The 14,699-nt window shown below is 37.8% G+C and overlaps 2 protein-coding genes across 4 annotated transcripts in view; one reads left to right on the forward strand and one right to left on the reverse strand.

Annotated features, from left to right (window-relative positions):
• LOC120767250 (F-box/LRR-repeat protein 7-like) overlaps positions 1-14,699 on the reverse strand; it is a 407,584-nt gene that overhangs the window by 14,728 nt on the left and 378,157 nt on the right. The gene's annotated exons all lie outside the window — the stretch shown is intronic.
• On the forward strand, positions 375-756 carry LOC120767316 (kunitz-type serine protease inhibitor HCRG2). The gene is made up of 2 exons (XM_040093252.1): positions 375-479; positions 571-756. The coding sequence occupies exons 1-2, from the start codon at positions 392-394 to the stop codon at positions 735-737; spliced, it is 255 nt and encodes an 84-aa protein (XP_039949186.1). The 5' UTR covers positions 375-391; the 3' UTR covers positions 738-756.

Raw genomic sequence — 14,699 nt, forward strand, 5'->3', positions numbered from 1 at the left:
TGAGACGGTTAGGTCGCAATGCGCCCATTATTACTTGTTTTTATATTTTTTGTTATTGCTGGAAGTAGGGCTTTTAGAAGCGGCAACTAGGCCTACGTATACATTTGCCTGTATATATAGCTCTTTTGCACAAAGAAACGCACACAGAGGCGAATATAGAATTGTTTAAATTGCCTTGAATAAATATGAGCCTCTGCGCATTATGGATTTTTATACAAGTTGTAACAGCTGCATAAATACATATGTACATGAACAGTTTTAATGAAGACCCGAATTGAAAAATATTTATTAAAGAATAATATTTTATTAACAGTCAGTAATTGAACAACTGCTTCAGCGAAGTCACAACTGCAGCTCTAAGATACAGCCGATAATTAAAAACAGTTAAAATATGTCTATTAGCCGTGCGATTTTAGGCGTTTTCTGCTTCGTGGTACTTATGACTTTTCTGGCAGTGAATGCACAAAAACAAAGAGCTGGTAAGAAGATATTTTAAATATAAATAATCAAAAAATATTGACTTCAGTGCGATAAGAAGATCTTTAAATGGAATGATTGTATTATTTTCAGTTTGTTCTCAGCCGCGTCTAGTTGGCCATTGTCGCGCTTTGTTGCGTCGCTACTATTACGATTCCACTTCGAATGCTTGTAAGCAATTCTACTATGGCGGCTGCGGTGGAAATGGCAATAATTTTGTAAGAAAATCAGGCTGCAAAGCTGCTTGTGTAAGAAATTAGTATGTGTCTCCTATAAAGCGATTGGATAATTTGTGATAATAAAGATTTTGGAAAGGACGAGTTTAATTTTTACTGACTTACTTTCGAATTTCTGTGCGAATATTTTTGTTTAATTGAGTGATCCCGCAAATGAAATTAATTTTAATCACTAAAGTTTTATTATAATCAAAAAAATATTAATTTGCTTCCAAGTAACATCTGAAATTTGGAACTAAAGTGGATACGAGACTTGTAGCTCCTCAGAGTGGCCAAAGCGGCAAATTCTCTTGAAAGTAATACAAAAAATATCAGCAAAGTAATATGTACCTTGGCACTTTGTATGTACGAACAAGATAATTTGGTATAATTCTAAATCCGTTACTTCTACATATCCCAATCATTTGACCAATCACTGCGAAAGCAGGGCGGCGATACTAGCTTTGAACTCATTAACAGTTCGTTCAGGGTTGGTCAACGAGTTGCTAACCTCGCTTTCAATAGCATCGAGTGTATTTGTGGCAAAACTGGTATGGGTGCCAGGGCCACAGCAAAATCGCAGGAAATTGTAAAGCTGATGAGTTAGCAAGGATTGGCACCCTCTAATCGCTGTCGGTTGAATGGGAGCGGGTAGGTGGTCTCGGATCCTCTTGTGTTCTACTACTAGATAGCTGGGCTTTGCGGAAGCTTAGTTAGCGCTGGGCCTCCATCGGGACATGCGTAGTCGTAAAAGCTTTTTGATCCCAGATCGATGGCAAGAGATGTAGTGATCTCTTTGCCCTCAGTAATGTTAGTCTCTCTCTAGTTATGGGGATTTTAACAGGCCATTGCCCTATTGGCGTCCCTGCTGTAAGGCTGGAAATCTTCCCAGACGCCATCTGTAGAAGTTGTATGGAAGAAGACGAGGTGTAAACAATTCAACACTTCCGTTTTGACTGTCCCGCAATTGGGAGGTCAAGACTTAAACACTTGTGAGCGCATACCTTCAGACATCTCAACGAAAGGCGAGAATGGAGATGACCAGTCCAAATTTGTATTGGTTACTGACCGTTTTGCGAATTTATAAGTTCGTATACAAGACTTCTTCTTTCCTATGGCTTCACAAAAGACTAAACATAGTAGTCTACGTGCGATCTCTCTAGATCAGCCATCTAATCTGACCTAAACATATCCCAATTACGACGAAATCGCAAGGCCTTCTACATCATTGTTACAGGTTATATAATATTGGAAGAAAAACTCGTACAATCATAGTAAGATCTCCAAGAAATTCTTAATAATCTCACTCGCAATGAAGAATAAACAATGTATAGTCGACTGCTCATACGTAAATCCTCACCTATCATGTTGTCATAGACGCGTTTCGAAGCACTGCTACTATATTTGTTAACATTTCTTTCGACTATTCGACAGGAGCCTTGTTTTGAGCGATCCAACGTGAACAAAGGTGGCCTTCACGAAATTCGTCTTGGGCTGATCTAAGACCTTGCTTGGATTCAGCATACCATCAAAAATCACTGATTCTTGAATGAGCTTCATCGCCAAAAATTTAATGAAGTTCATCAATGCAGTGTTACTGCGCTAATTCACAACGAAAGTAGTAAAAAAAATATCGGCGCCAAAATGTTCCTGACTTAATTTAATTTTTTGGTGGACGAGAAGAACATTTTGAGTTACTGTAAACAAACTCATGTATGTTAAAACCTTCTTAGTATGTGTAACGCCAAAAATGCCTAACTTTGTGATAAAATTATGAGTTGCCAGATTGCAACACTTGGATTCCTTAATCCCGAAATTTAAAAGGTAACCCAAGTAATAGTGCTGTCAAAACATGCGCTAGTAAGCAAATCCACAAGCGAGGTATTAAATTAACCTTCAATTCTTTTGGTTGTTTGATTTGTATTGTACTAATAGTAGATTCTTGTATTACGTAACATCTGCATATATGTATATAGGCGTGTGTTTTTAATCAAACTTTTGTATCACATTAATATCAACTTCTTTTCACTTGTTTAAACAAAAGCCGAGGTCGTTTGAGTTACTTGAAACACAACCATAACTGTATAATCATCAACAGCTGGTACACCGAGTGTTTTACAACTATAATACTATATTATTTTTGTTTGTCTTTAGACAGTTAAAGCAAAATGGGTTGAAAAGATTAAAGTTAAATTTCATAAAAAAATAAATGAACAAGGATTTGGTGAGATTAAGCAAGATTGTGAAACGAGAGGGTTTATATAAATGATCCAATCTATTGACTTCGAAATTTTTTTTTCTTCTTTCATCAGCATATACTGCATCGAACACTGTCAAAGCGGGAGTGCTTTCATCCATTTGAAAGACATGACCTATGCGGTGTAGCCGCTGTCTTTTTATTCGTTGAACTATGTCAATATCGTCGTGTAACTCGTACAGGTCATTGCCTACGATATTCGCCGATGACAATCTTCAAAAAATCATACACTTTCACAAAATCTGTCTCTCGAAAGCTCCTAGAGCCGTCTCATTGGATGTCCAGAAGTTTGGATGCTTCTGCACAATTTATAGTATAGGAAGGGAATAATGAGTGACTTGTAGAGTTTGGTTTTGTATCGTCGAGAAAAGAGTGTTTTGTATCGTTATTGACCAGAGTGCTTCTGTGATGGATTTTAAGGCTAATATTGTCGGTATATTTGATGCTGGTTCCAAGATAGACGAAATTATCTACAACTTCAAAGTTATGATTGTCAGTAATGATATAGGAAAACCAGTGGTTTCTTTTGCAGCTGTACGTATGGAGTTTGAACTGCCGTCCCACAGTTCCCTTATACCTAGTTGTTGACGAGTGCTCTCAGAGGACATGAGTGCAAGTCGAGTGGAAATCGTTCGGCTGTCTGCTGTGTTTTGTTTGTTGGCGTGCGTTTTTTGCTGCACAGAGGCGGGTCCGCATCTTGGCTGCAACAAGATAGCAGCCCCAGTCGATGTTAGGACCTCGGAGCCTACGCACGTTTAAAACACTGGAGACATGTCTTCCGTCTATCACAACATGATCGATCTGCTTGGTGGCTTTTTGCTTCGGAGACAGCCAGGTAACTTGATGCATTTTTCTAAGCTGGATCTAGTACTACAGATAACCATATTTCGAGCCCCGCGAAGTCGAACAGCTTCAACCCATTTGAGGATGTCAAGGATTACTTCTTTGCCCACCCTGACGTTAAAGTCGCCAAGAACGATTTTGATATCGTGGGCGCTAATCAGCGATATGCTAAATAATTTCGCTTTGATGCGGATTGTGGCTAGATGTTCATCCACCGGGGTAAGTCCCAGGACTTGGCGACGGAGTCTCTCTTCCATCACTAATCACTTTCGCTCCTTTATATGGGCACTGTAGTAAATGGCGCAAAGACCTACTCGTCTCAGTCCTTGTCCCGTCCATCGCATGTCAGGCTTTATTTTTACGAAGACATCAACCAGCTGAGCAGCGGCACTTTCCTAATTAAGGGTCCGGGCATTCCAGGTGCATGCCCTTAAATCGTAATCCTTAATGCGTTTGCCATGATCATGGGTATTTTTTACCCTAACCCAGCGTGCAACCCGAGGGTGAGGGATGGTTCGCCTTCTCACTTTAGCTCGACTTCAAAAGGATGTTCTTTGGCTACCCAGGGGTTTACTTGGTCTAAGATCGAAAGTCGTGAGGTCCATCCCTAAGTTTATTGAATGTAATATAACGGAGGAGTTAAAGATCCTGAACTGAATAAGTGTTAATGAATTTCAAGAAATTCAAAAATATTTCTTCAATATAATGCTGTGGAAAATAGTTTGAATAGTTGACAAGCCCAGAATTGCCTCACACCAATAACGAGGGTATTTTTAGGCTTATAATAATACACTTACTACGTCATATTTTTGAGCCCGTATATCGCTTCTTTTACCTTGAAATCTACAACTAAAAGAGGAACAAAAAATGGAATTAACTCGTGAACTTTCTCGTGGAGTCTTCCACTAGACGGATTAGGTAAATAGTGGCAAGAACAAAATTCCTAATCTTAATAGCAAAAATAGTCTGAATATAAATAGCAGAAGTTTGGAGGACTAAAAAAAATCTTGAAAACAATTACGAACTGTCGCGTGTTAAAAACGTGGATACAGTTCAAAATGATTTGATTGGTTGTAAGGAGGGATTTAGCTTCATATATGAAATTAAAAACGACGAAGCATAGTATGGAGACCACACGAGAAAAGTCGGTGAGACGTTTTTAGTGTCATTCAAGAACCAGACTATGATATCAGCCATTTCCAATACGTTCATTTCTATCGGAACTCAGTACAACAACTACTCGTATATATTGATATTTATTAAACGCGTAATTGTAGGCAATGTTATATATGATATGGTCATCTAAAATGCAAAGCAACGTATCGCAAATATCGAAATTGAGTTTTTTATTACTTATGATTTACTAAATCATATTACATATAGGCAGCACAAAATTTTCAGCTTCCGCTGTAAGATATAACCATTATGTAATTAATATATAGCCCTTATATAACCAAAATTCAAATTTTGTTTTTATGAGTGGTTTTACGAGGGCTGCTATATACATATGTATATTCTGGCCTAGGGAAACACTAAGTGTTGCCAGGTGCAATCTGACATTTCCATTGGAAAGTTTGACATTTTTTAGCATAACATCACTCAGAACGTTTTGTCATTTAATTGTGAATTGTTTCATTTACAGGGAATTAAAAAATTCATCTCGGCCAAAAAATGGAATTAACTCGTGAACATTTTCGTGCGATGATTTTTCACAACTTTCGACGTGGATTATCACGACAAGAGTACATCGATGAACTAAAATCTTTGTATGGCTATGAAGCACCATCCTGTAGCACTGTGAAAAACTTGTACAACGAATTTAATCGTGGCCGACGCTCGCTCAAAGACGAATTCCGTGAAGGTCGTCCAAAAACAGCCGTTGTGCCAGAAAACATCGATGCCGTACGTGAACTGATAACGCAAGACCGTCATGTAACATACCTTCAGATAGAGGCATGCCTATGCATTTCTCCCACCAGCATACATTCGATATTGCATGAACACCTGGCCATAAAAAAGGGTTGTTCTCGTTGGATCCCGCACAATTTGACAAACGCTCAAAAAAAGGCTCGTGTGAATTGGTGTAAAGAAGTGCTGAAAAAATACGATCGCGGTGCTTCAAAAGACGTTTATAAGATCGTCACAGGTGACGAATCATGGATCTATGCGTCTGAGCCCGAAACAAAACAGCAATCAACCAAAAAAAAAAAAAAAATACCCCTTTTCGTTATTTTGAACTTTTGGTAACGATATACTATATACCGACGGTACCAACCCAGCTTTGGCAGTGGCTACATTAATGTAGGTTTTCTGAAGCACCCTGTATACCTGATATATAGTTAATATAACGTTTTTTCTCATGCTATGCGTATATTTCAGGTTCTATACTAAAGTTTTGTGCTCGCGTATCACTTTTCGTTTACGCAGTTTTCTGAACTTCAGGGTCTGACACCACAAATTGACTTACTAATGTATAAGTCATTCAATGGCTTCGCAAATGTGCGTTGCTGATTGCGATCTACGACTACCAGACAGGCCCATTAATCAAATGCTGATGGAACAAAGCGCTAATAGGTAGAACAAAGTAACTGTAGTTAAAAATTAAAAAGTAAAAAAATACACAAAAAACAGCAAACGCCAACGCATTTTAAAAAGTGAGAAAAAATTAACAAGCCTTTTGACGGTTGGTTTTTTTTGTGTTTTTAACTCACCTGTTAATGTGGGCGTATGTGATTTTTCATGGCGTGAGTTTTGTATATAACTACTTATGTACATACAAAATTATGTATTAAAATGCAACATAATGTGGCATAAATCACTCGTTTTTGTTTTCGGAAAATTTTGGGCAGCCAACTTCTAAATTTCTTGCTCATAGTATACATACACATTTGTGTGCTCGTAGATACTACATAGATTTACATAAATTTGAATGGAAGAAACTTCGTGACACCATTGGAAGTAAATTTCTAATGTGTGTTTAGTAAACATGTAATAAATTAAACACACACTTGTTGTTGTAAATGTATACTCATATGTCTCTACGGCATGTATGTATGTGATTGTTTTTTCTGTTGCTGCGTGTATTTTGTTAAGATTACAATCTTCTCGCCTCAAATGTGTTTAAGCATTTGATTTAAGTCCATAAATTAGGCATAACTGAAATATTTGATTTATGCAAATGCCATGCCGCTCACCTTAGCCTAGGTATGCTGCGCCATGCTAGCGCTAAAACATTCCCATTGTTATGCCCACAAAGGGCTTTGTCAAAGACAAATAATATATTTGACACTAAACGAAAGATTGCTCAGAGTGTAAAATTGACACTAATTTTAACGAGTGACCTATGTATGTGGGTTATTTGTAGGCAGCAATATATATTTACTGGTTTGTTTAAAATATTTTTTATCTAATTCTAAACACATATTTCCATATACAATGGGTCTAAATGGAATTTTAGAAAGTTTCATTTATTTATTCTTAGACTGTAGCGTCGCCTTTTCTTGTAATCTATGCCAAATTTTGTGAAGAATTCTTGTCTAATAAAAAAGTTGTTCATAAAAGTACCTCATTTTGTTCTGTCAGTTTGTTTGGTAGCTAGAAAAATAATCCATGCCAAATTTCGTGACAATAGCTCCTCAAAGAAAAAAAAATGTCTTATAAGAACTTGATTTTGATAATTTTGTTTGTTTTTCACTTATTTGCTATAGTGCTCTGATATCGGCGGTTCCAAAAAGTCAGCACCTTTTCGAAGAGAAGAGAACGTGTTCTAGTGGCCTAGTTCGCATATATTGTATATATTCGGCGCCGTTCCCAGCAACTTGGACTGACGTTTGGAACGACTTGGCGCATTTAACGTAGAGATCTTAAATAGAAAGCGTATAAAATACAGCTTATGTATAGAACTGAAGCCGCTCGACCTTCCCAAGCGACATCACTTCGCTCTATGGACCTTGGAAAGTTCCAAGAAAATCCGACGTTTTCGAGCCACGTTTTGTTCAGCGATGAGCCCCATTTTCATTGGGTAAGTAAACAAGCTCGATTGCCGCATTTGGGCAAAGAGCAATCTGAAGAGACTCATGAGATGCCATGAGTTCATCCAGAAAAAACACCAGTTTGGTGTGGTTTTTGGGTCAGTGGAGTTCATGTTTCTTCAGAAATGATGCCGGTGAGAACGTAACTGTCAATGGCGACCGTTACCGTGGATTTATTGAGAGAACACTTCGGAGAGTAAATAATTTCATGTCTTGGGCCGGTCGATTGACCATCAAGATCGTGTGATATAACACAATTAGGTACATGTAAGGTCTAAAGCCTATGCGGACAATCCCGTTTCCATTCAGGCTTTGGAGTAAAACATTAGGCGTGTCATTCGCCACTTACCATTCGAAAAGCTTGATCGAGTCATTGAAAATTGGACTCAATGGATGGACCATCTGAGACGGAATGGAATTACGTCACTGCTGGCAGCTACAAGTTTAAAAAAGTTACGACATTGTCTTAATACTACGAATAATCTAAGTCTGAATATCAAGCGTAGAATAATTTTTGCCAAAACGGATGTTATTTTGGGATCCATAAGATATTAAGAAGCAGATCCCGCATTTGACGAACAAAAAGCACGCTCTATAAGTCTTTTCTCAATCCAGTTCTATTATACTGCGCAGAAATGTGGATGATGACGATCCGAGATAAGAAAACACTTAGTGCTGCAAGATTTTTTAAGACATCCACGAGAACAATGAGTTCCGAAGATGATGCAATGAGCTGTATGTACTCTACACCAACGGATACAGATGTAAGTTAGTTAAGCTAACGAATGGGCTAGTTAGGTTATGTCGTACGTATGGAAGACGATGCTCCGGGAAAAGCTAATTCGATTCGAGACCCATGGGTAGAAGCAACTTAGCTAATATCTGACTTTTGACTAAAGTGTTCGAATCAAAACTCACAACTTCTTATTAAGTCTAAAATACTATATCTTGGGAGAAAAAGTTACATTTTCGGTAACGAAGCTTCATAAAGGACCAGGATTATCGATGATATGGTAGTGAGGTTGTAGATTATTTCAAAACAAATTTCGTAAAAGTCGTCCAAGATCAGTTGTTGTTCTGAAAACTAATGAAACTGTGAGCGAACTGATATGGCAAGCTCGTCATGTGACCTATCGTGAGATAGAGACAACTATAGGCATTGGTGGTTACAGCATACATTCAATATTGTATGAACATTTGGCTGTAAAAAAAATTGTTTACGTTTGATCCCACACAATTTGTCAATCACTCTAAAAATGTCTCTTGACGATTGATAAAGAAAAATGTGAAAAAATATAGCGGTGCTACTAAGTAAATGGCTAAGTGTTAAGGTTAAGGCAACAACAATAACAAATAATGGAAACGAAAAGCTAGAAAGTGAGCAGTAAGTCAGCAAAAGGTGTCAGCAAACAGCTGCGTGTGGCATGTGTGGCATAACTTGTGGCAATGTATTGAACTAATGCTTGTTTGTGTTCATTTAAGCGCGAAACAGTGGAATTGTTTTGACGCCGATGGAAAAAATGGAATATTAGAAAATTTTTGGAAAATAAGGACATAAACATACCGCTGAGCAAAAGCGAATTCGGTCAAAAATCCTATCAGCAAGATGAGTGAGTCGACTCAAGCTGGAGTGAGTGGAGTCGATATTGGCTATCCGCTTTAATTTAAAATAAAATTTTCAGCTAAGCTAAGCTCAATATGAGTACCCAATTAATGTTGTTGTTATTGTGTGAGAGTGTATGCCAGTTATGCGTCGGGATTGGGTTACATTCGCTTTAAATGGTGAGCTTGGGTTTCGAAGCGCATATCTGCAGGTAAAGCCAACTTCACATACATACACACATACATGCATACAGACTCAAGCAGTTATGCTGGTAAGTATTCTAATGCACATTTATATAAGATACATAGTACGAGTATTCACGGTTTTTATATATTTACATATGCACTTCACCTACTGCTCTCACTCAATTGCAGACCATCACCGTAAACCAACATTAGATTCCAAGAACTACTCAGGCGAGAAAATATTAACTTCACAGCTTCTGTGGCATACCTAGTATATTTATAGGTTATAGACATATGTATAAACATATCTTGTGTAAGTGATATGTTTATACATATGTGTGTATATGGAAATTATTATGAATGACTGTAGCATTATGATGTTGATCAAGTGTGGGTGTGCTTAGACAGGCATAAATGATAAATATCCCTGAATAACTTTACTTTAAAGCGCAAAACCAATATGAACAAAGGTGTATGTGTGAATGTTGGTAGCTTGTTGAATGTTATGAAAATTAATGCCACTAATCACAACGGTATCTTCATGCCAAGAAACCATATGCAGACATGTGTAAAACGAAAGATCACAGTAGGAAAGTTTTGATGTCAATAAAGAGTATTTTAACCAGAAAGAAATTGTAGAAGGTAACAGTTAGAATTGACATTAGTTTCAGATATGTATAACGGAATTACAGTGATTTACTTCTTCCGATGAAGTTCATCAATACCAAAAGTTTAAATGAGCAAGCTCCGAGACGTTGTCTAGGAACCCTCGACAGTTATTTGCAATTCTCTTACTATATTAAGGCTCTTTAAAGGAAGAGTCGCCTACCAGATATTTAATAGCCTTTTCTTCTTGTACCTCTTGACAGCTTCTACAGTAGTCGTTAAATGGCGTTCCTAGTCTACAGACCATTGATGGAATGGTAGCTAGCGAGAATATTCGCGGGGCGAGCTAAAGTGAGAAGGCGAACCATCCCTCTCCAGGATTGTGCGCTGGGCTTTGGACCCGCCACGTAAAAAACGCCCCCAATGAAAAGAAAACAACAGTCTCGGTTAAGAGATACCCCTTTCGAAGACGTTAAACGCGTCAAGGATCGCACCGTTAGTTTAGGTTTCTCCACACTTGTTAAGGAAACAAAGCGTATGGGTCTGGTTGTGAACGAGGGCAAGACGAAATATTTCCCGTCATCAAACAGCCAGTCGTCGCTCTCGGGACTAGGCTCCTACGTCACTGTTGACAGTCATAACTTCGAAGTCGTAGATAATTTCGTCTGTCTTGGAAACAGTATTAACACCAACAACAATATCAGCCTAGAAATCCAACGCAGAACTTATGCCAACAGGTGCTACTTCGAACTGAGTAGGCAATTGAGATGTAAAGTCCTCTCTCGATGAACAAAGACCAAACTCTATAAGTCACTCATTACTCCCGTCCTGCTATATTGTGCACAGGCACTATGACAACATTTGATGAGTCGCCGTTACGAGTTTTCGATAGAAATGTTCTGCGGAACCTGGTCCTTTGTGCATTGACAAATAAGAATATCGCATTCACTGGAACGATGAGATTTACGAGTTATATGATGACATTGACCAAGTTCAGCGAAAAAAAAGACAGCGTAGTCATATCGTCCGTATGGATGAAAACACTCCAGCTCTGAAAGTATTCGACGCAGTACCCGCCGGGTGAAGCAGAGAAAGAGGAAGACCTCCATTCCGTTGGAGAAATCAGGTGGAGATGGACGTGGCTGCACCTGGTATCTCGATATGGCGCCAAATTCCGAAAAGAAGAAACGACTGGCACGCTGTTGCGAACTCGGTTATAACCGCGTAAGCGGTGTCTACGCCAGTGAAAAAGTAGAAGCACAAGAACTGCGGTATAGTTTAAAGTAAAATAAGCACAACAAAAGCAACCCGGCTCCCGGGCAATTCTATAAGAGACCTCCTTTTATTTTTGTCACATATTGCAGACTACCGGCTCAGAAGCCATTAAAACTGAGCGGCTCAAAGCAAAACATTGCTCAGTGACAAAAAGGAACAGAATTCCAAAGAAAAAAATAGAATAAGTTAACCAGTTAATTGCCGTCATCAGCAATGTTTTATATTGCTTTGGGACTAAAGTATCGCCACTGCTTGCGTTTCCCATTAACCAGTCGTAATCAGGCAGAAAGGAATGCTCACAAAATCCGAAAAAATAAGCTAAAAAGTACGAAGCATTAAAAAAGCTTTCAAATTTGTAATGTGAGGACTCAAATTGCTGAAACGAGTCAAGACGAAATTACTGCTCAAAATGTCAGCAAACTCAAAGTCACCACAAAAATGTAACAGCCAATCAAGCAAACGAATGGTCACTAGGTCAACAGTTAGTCACCACCAAAAGCGGCATTGAGATGTGCTTGACTGCGCTGTCTTGAAATTTGCGATTTTTTTTCGCTATTTCTTCCGCGCATTGCAGATTTTTGGGTTTGCGCTTTGAATGCATTCCTCCTTGCTCGTTCAATTTACATGCCATGCGGTGATAAGACGGACAGGCATGTCAAGCAGCTGCATAGCTTGACTGCTGCTGGAATGCAAATGAAATAAAATAAAGTGAAAACAGAAAACCCACTCGATGATATGTGACACGATATTGTTGAGCACACGAAGTAGAGGTGAGCATGAAGTTTAGGAGTTTTGGTTAATTTATTTGAAGTAAAAACTGATTAATTTTATTTTTGTTTTCTGTAGCAGTAAATATTACCAAGGTTAGATAAAGTTAAGTGTGAACTTGCGGCTAGTTGACAATGAAGGAATATAAATTATTTTTCGTGCATAAAATATTTGCGAATTTTTTTATTTTGTGCCGAAGGTCTCGCAGTCAAACTAGCTGAAAGCTGTATATGAATGCCAGCAAAAGAAGAATATGAAGACAAGCGTAAAGAAAAGTGAAAAATACTGTTTGAAACAAATATTTATTTAATAAATGCTTTTTACAAAAACATTAAATATTGAATAATAACAAAAAACTTGAAAAATGTATGAGTAGTTTGTACAGCTTGGCTGAAAAAAAGTAAACAAATACTGTTATATACAAGCATAAAAAGCGCTGATGGGTCTTAGAAATCTAAATTAGAAATCATGCATAAATATGTATACATGTAGATAACATATACGTACATGCATCAAATATACATTTACATACATATCTATAGCGCATGCGCCCATTACTGGCAAGCGTTGAAAAATAGAATGATTTATGATTTTGAACTAACAGTCAAACTAGTGGAGTCAAGTGCTTAAGATTGAGAGTTTGTTATTTTTAAAAATTTTTCTTTATCTTTTTAACTACTTCTTCTTCACTTTGCTAGGAGTAGTATTTATAATATCTACAAGTAAATTCTGTATGTGTTGGGCAACGTGCAAGAAGCAACTACGCATGCGCAACGAAAATGAAATAGCAGAGACCAAAAAAAAATATATAAGAAAAAGTTTAAAGAAACAAGAAAAACTAAAGTAACTAAAGTAATACCCTGCACAGGTGCATTTATTATTGTTCAAGAGGGCATGAAAGGTGCTTTGTCTTGAGTTTGATCGGTCAATTTGTATGGCAGCTATATGTTATAGTAGTCCGATCCGCACAATATATTAGGAGATTGTAGCGTTATCTTACACAATAATTCGTGGAAAATTTCTTGAAGATAACTTGTCAAACAAAAAAGTTTTTTATACAAGAACTTAATTAGGATCTCACAGTTTGCATGGCATCTACACACTACAGTGGTGCGATATCGGCAATTTCGACAAATGAGCAGCTCATTGAGTAGAAAAGAGCATTTAAAAAATTTCAGATCGATATCTCAAAAACTGAGCGGCTAGTGCGCGTATATACAGGCGGGCAGACAGGCGGACATAACTAAAACGACTCATTTATATATCGTCACTTAAAATGCAAAACAACGTATCATTAACAAGTAAGGAAGGGCTAAGTTCGGGTGTCACCGAACATTTTATACTCGCGCATGGTAAAGTGATAATCGAGATTTCATAATACGTCATTTACGTCTTTTTCAAATACCGTATTTGTGTAAAGTTTTATTCCGCTTTCATTATTGGTTCCTAATGTACATATATATTATACAGAGAAGGCATCAGATGGAATTCAAAATAGCGTTATATTGGAAGAAGGCGTGGTTAATAACCGATTTCACCCATATTTCGTACATGTCATCAGGGTGTTAAGAAAATATTATGTACCGAATTTCATTGCAATCGGTCTAGTAGCTCCTGAGATATGGTTTTTGGTCCATAAGTGGACCAATTTAAAAAATAAGCCTGGGTGCAGCTTCCTTCTGCAATTTCTTCCGTAAAATTTAGTGTTTCTGACGTGTTTTGTTAGTCGGTCAACGCACTTTTAGTGATTTTCAACATAACCTTTGTATGGGAGGTGGGCGTGGTTATTATCCGATTTCTTCCATTTTTGAACCGTATATGGAAATGCCTGAAGAAAATGACTCTGTAGACTTTGGTTGACATAGCTATAGTAGTTTCCGAGATATGTACAAAAAACTTAGTAGGGGGCGGGGCCACGCCCACTTTTCCAAAACAATTGCGTCCAAATATGCCCCTCCCTAATGCGATCCTTTGTGCCAAATTTCACGTTAATATCTTTATTTATGGCTTAGTTATGACACTTTATAAATTTTCGGTTTTCGCCATTTTGTGGGCGTGGCAGTTGGCCGATTTTGCCCATCTTCGAACTTAACCTTCTTATGGAGCTAAGGAATACGTGTACCAAGTTTCATCATGATATCTCAATTTTTACTCAAGTTACAGCTTGCACGGACGGACGGACAGAAAGACATCCGGATTTCGACTCTACTCGTCGCCCTGATCACTTTGGTATATATAACCCTATATCTGACTCTTTTAGTTTTAGGACTTACAAACAACCGTTATGTGAACAAAACTATATTACTCTCGTTAGCAACATTGTTGCGAGAGTATAAAAATCGAAAGTGAGTTCTTTATTGATAAAATTTTCAGCTTCGGCTGTCATATATCTATAACCAATATGTAACCAATGTATAACCAACATATAACCAATATATA

Source organism: Bactrocera tryoni, chromosome 1, assembly GCF_016617805.1.
Source record: "Bactrocera tryoni isolate S06 chromosome 1, CSIRO_BtryS06_freeze2, whole genome shotgun sequence".
In the NCBI taxonomy this organism is placed as follows: Eukaryota; Metazoa; Arthropoda; class Insecta; order Diptera; family Tephritidae; genus Bactrocera; species Bactrocera tryoni.

Bases quoted from the DNA above. Each gene is read 5' to 3' on its own strand.
- LOC120767316 (XM_040093252.1), top strand. From the start codon at position 392: ATGTCTATTAGCCGTGCGATTTTAGGCGTTTTCTGCTTCGTGGTACTT. The intron at 480-570 runs GTAAGAAGATAT...TATTATTTTCAG, and splicing joins TGCACAAAAACAAAGAGCTG to TTTGTTCTCAGCCGCGTCTA.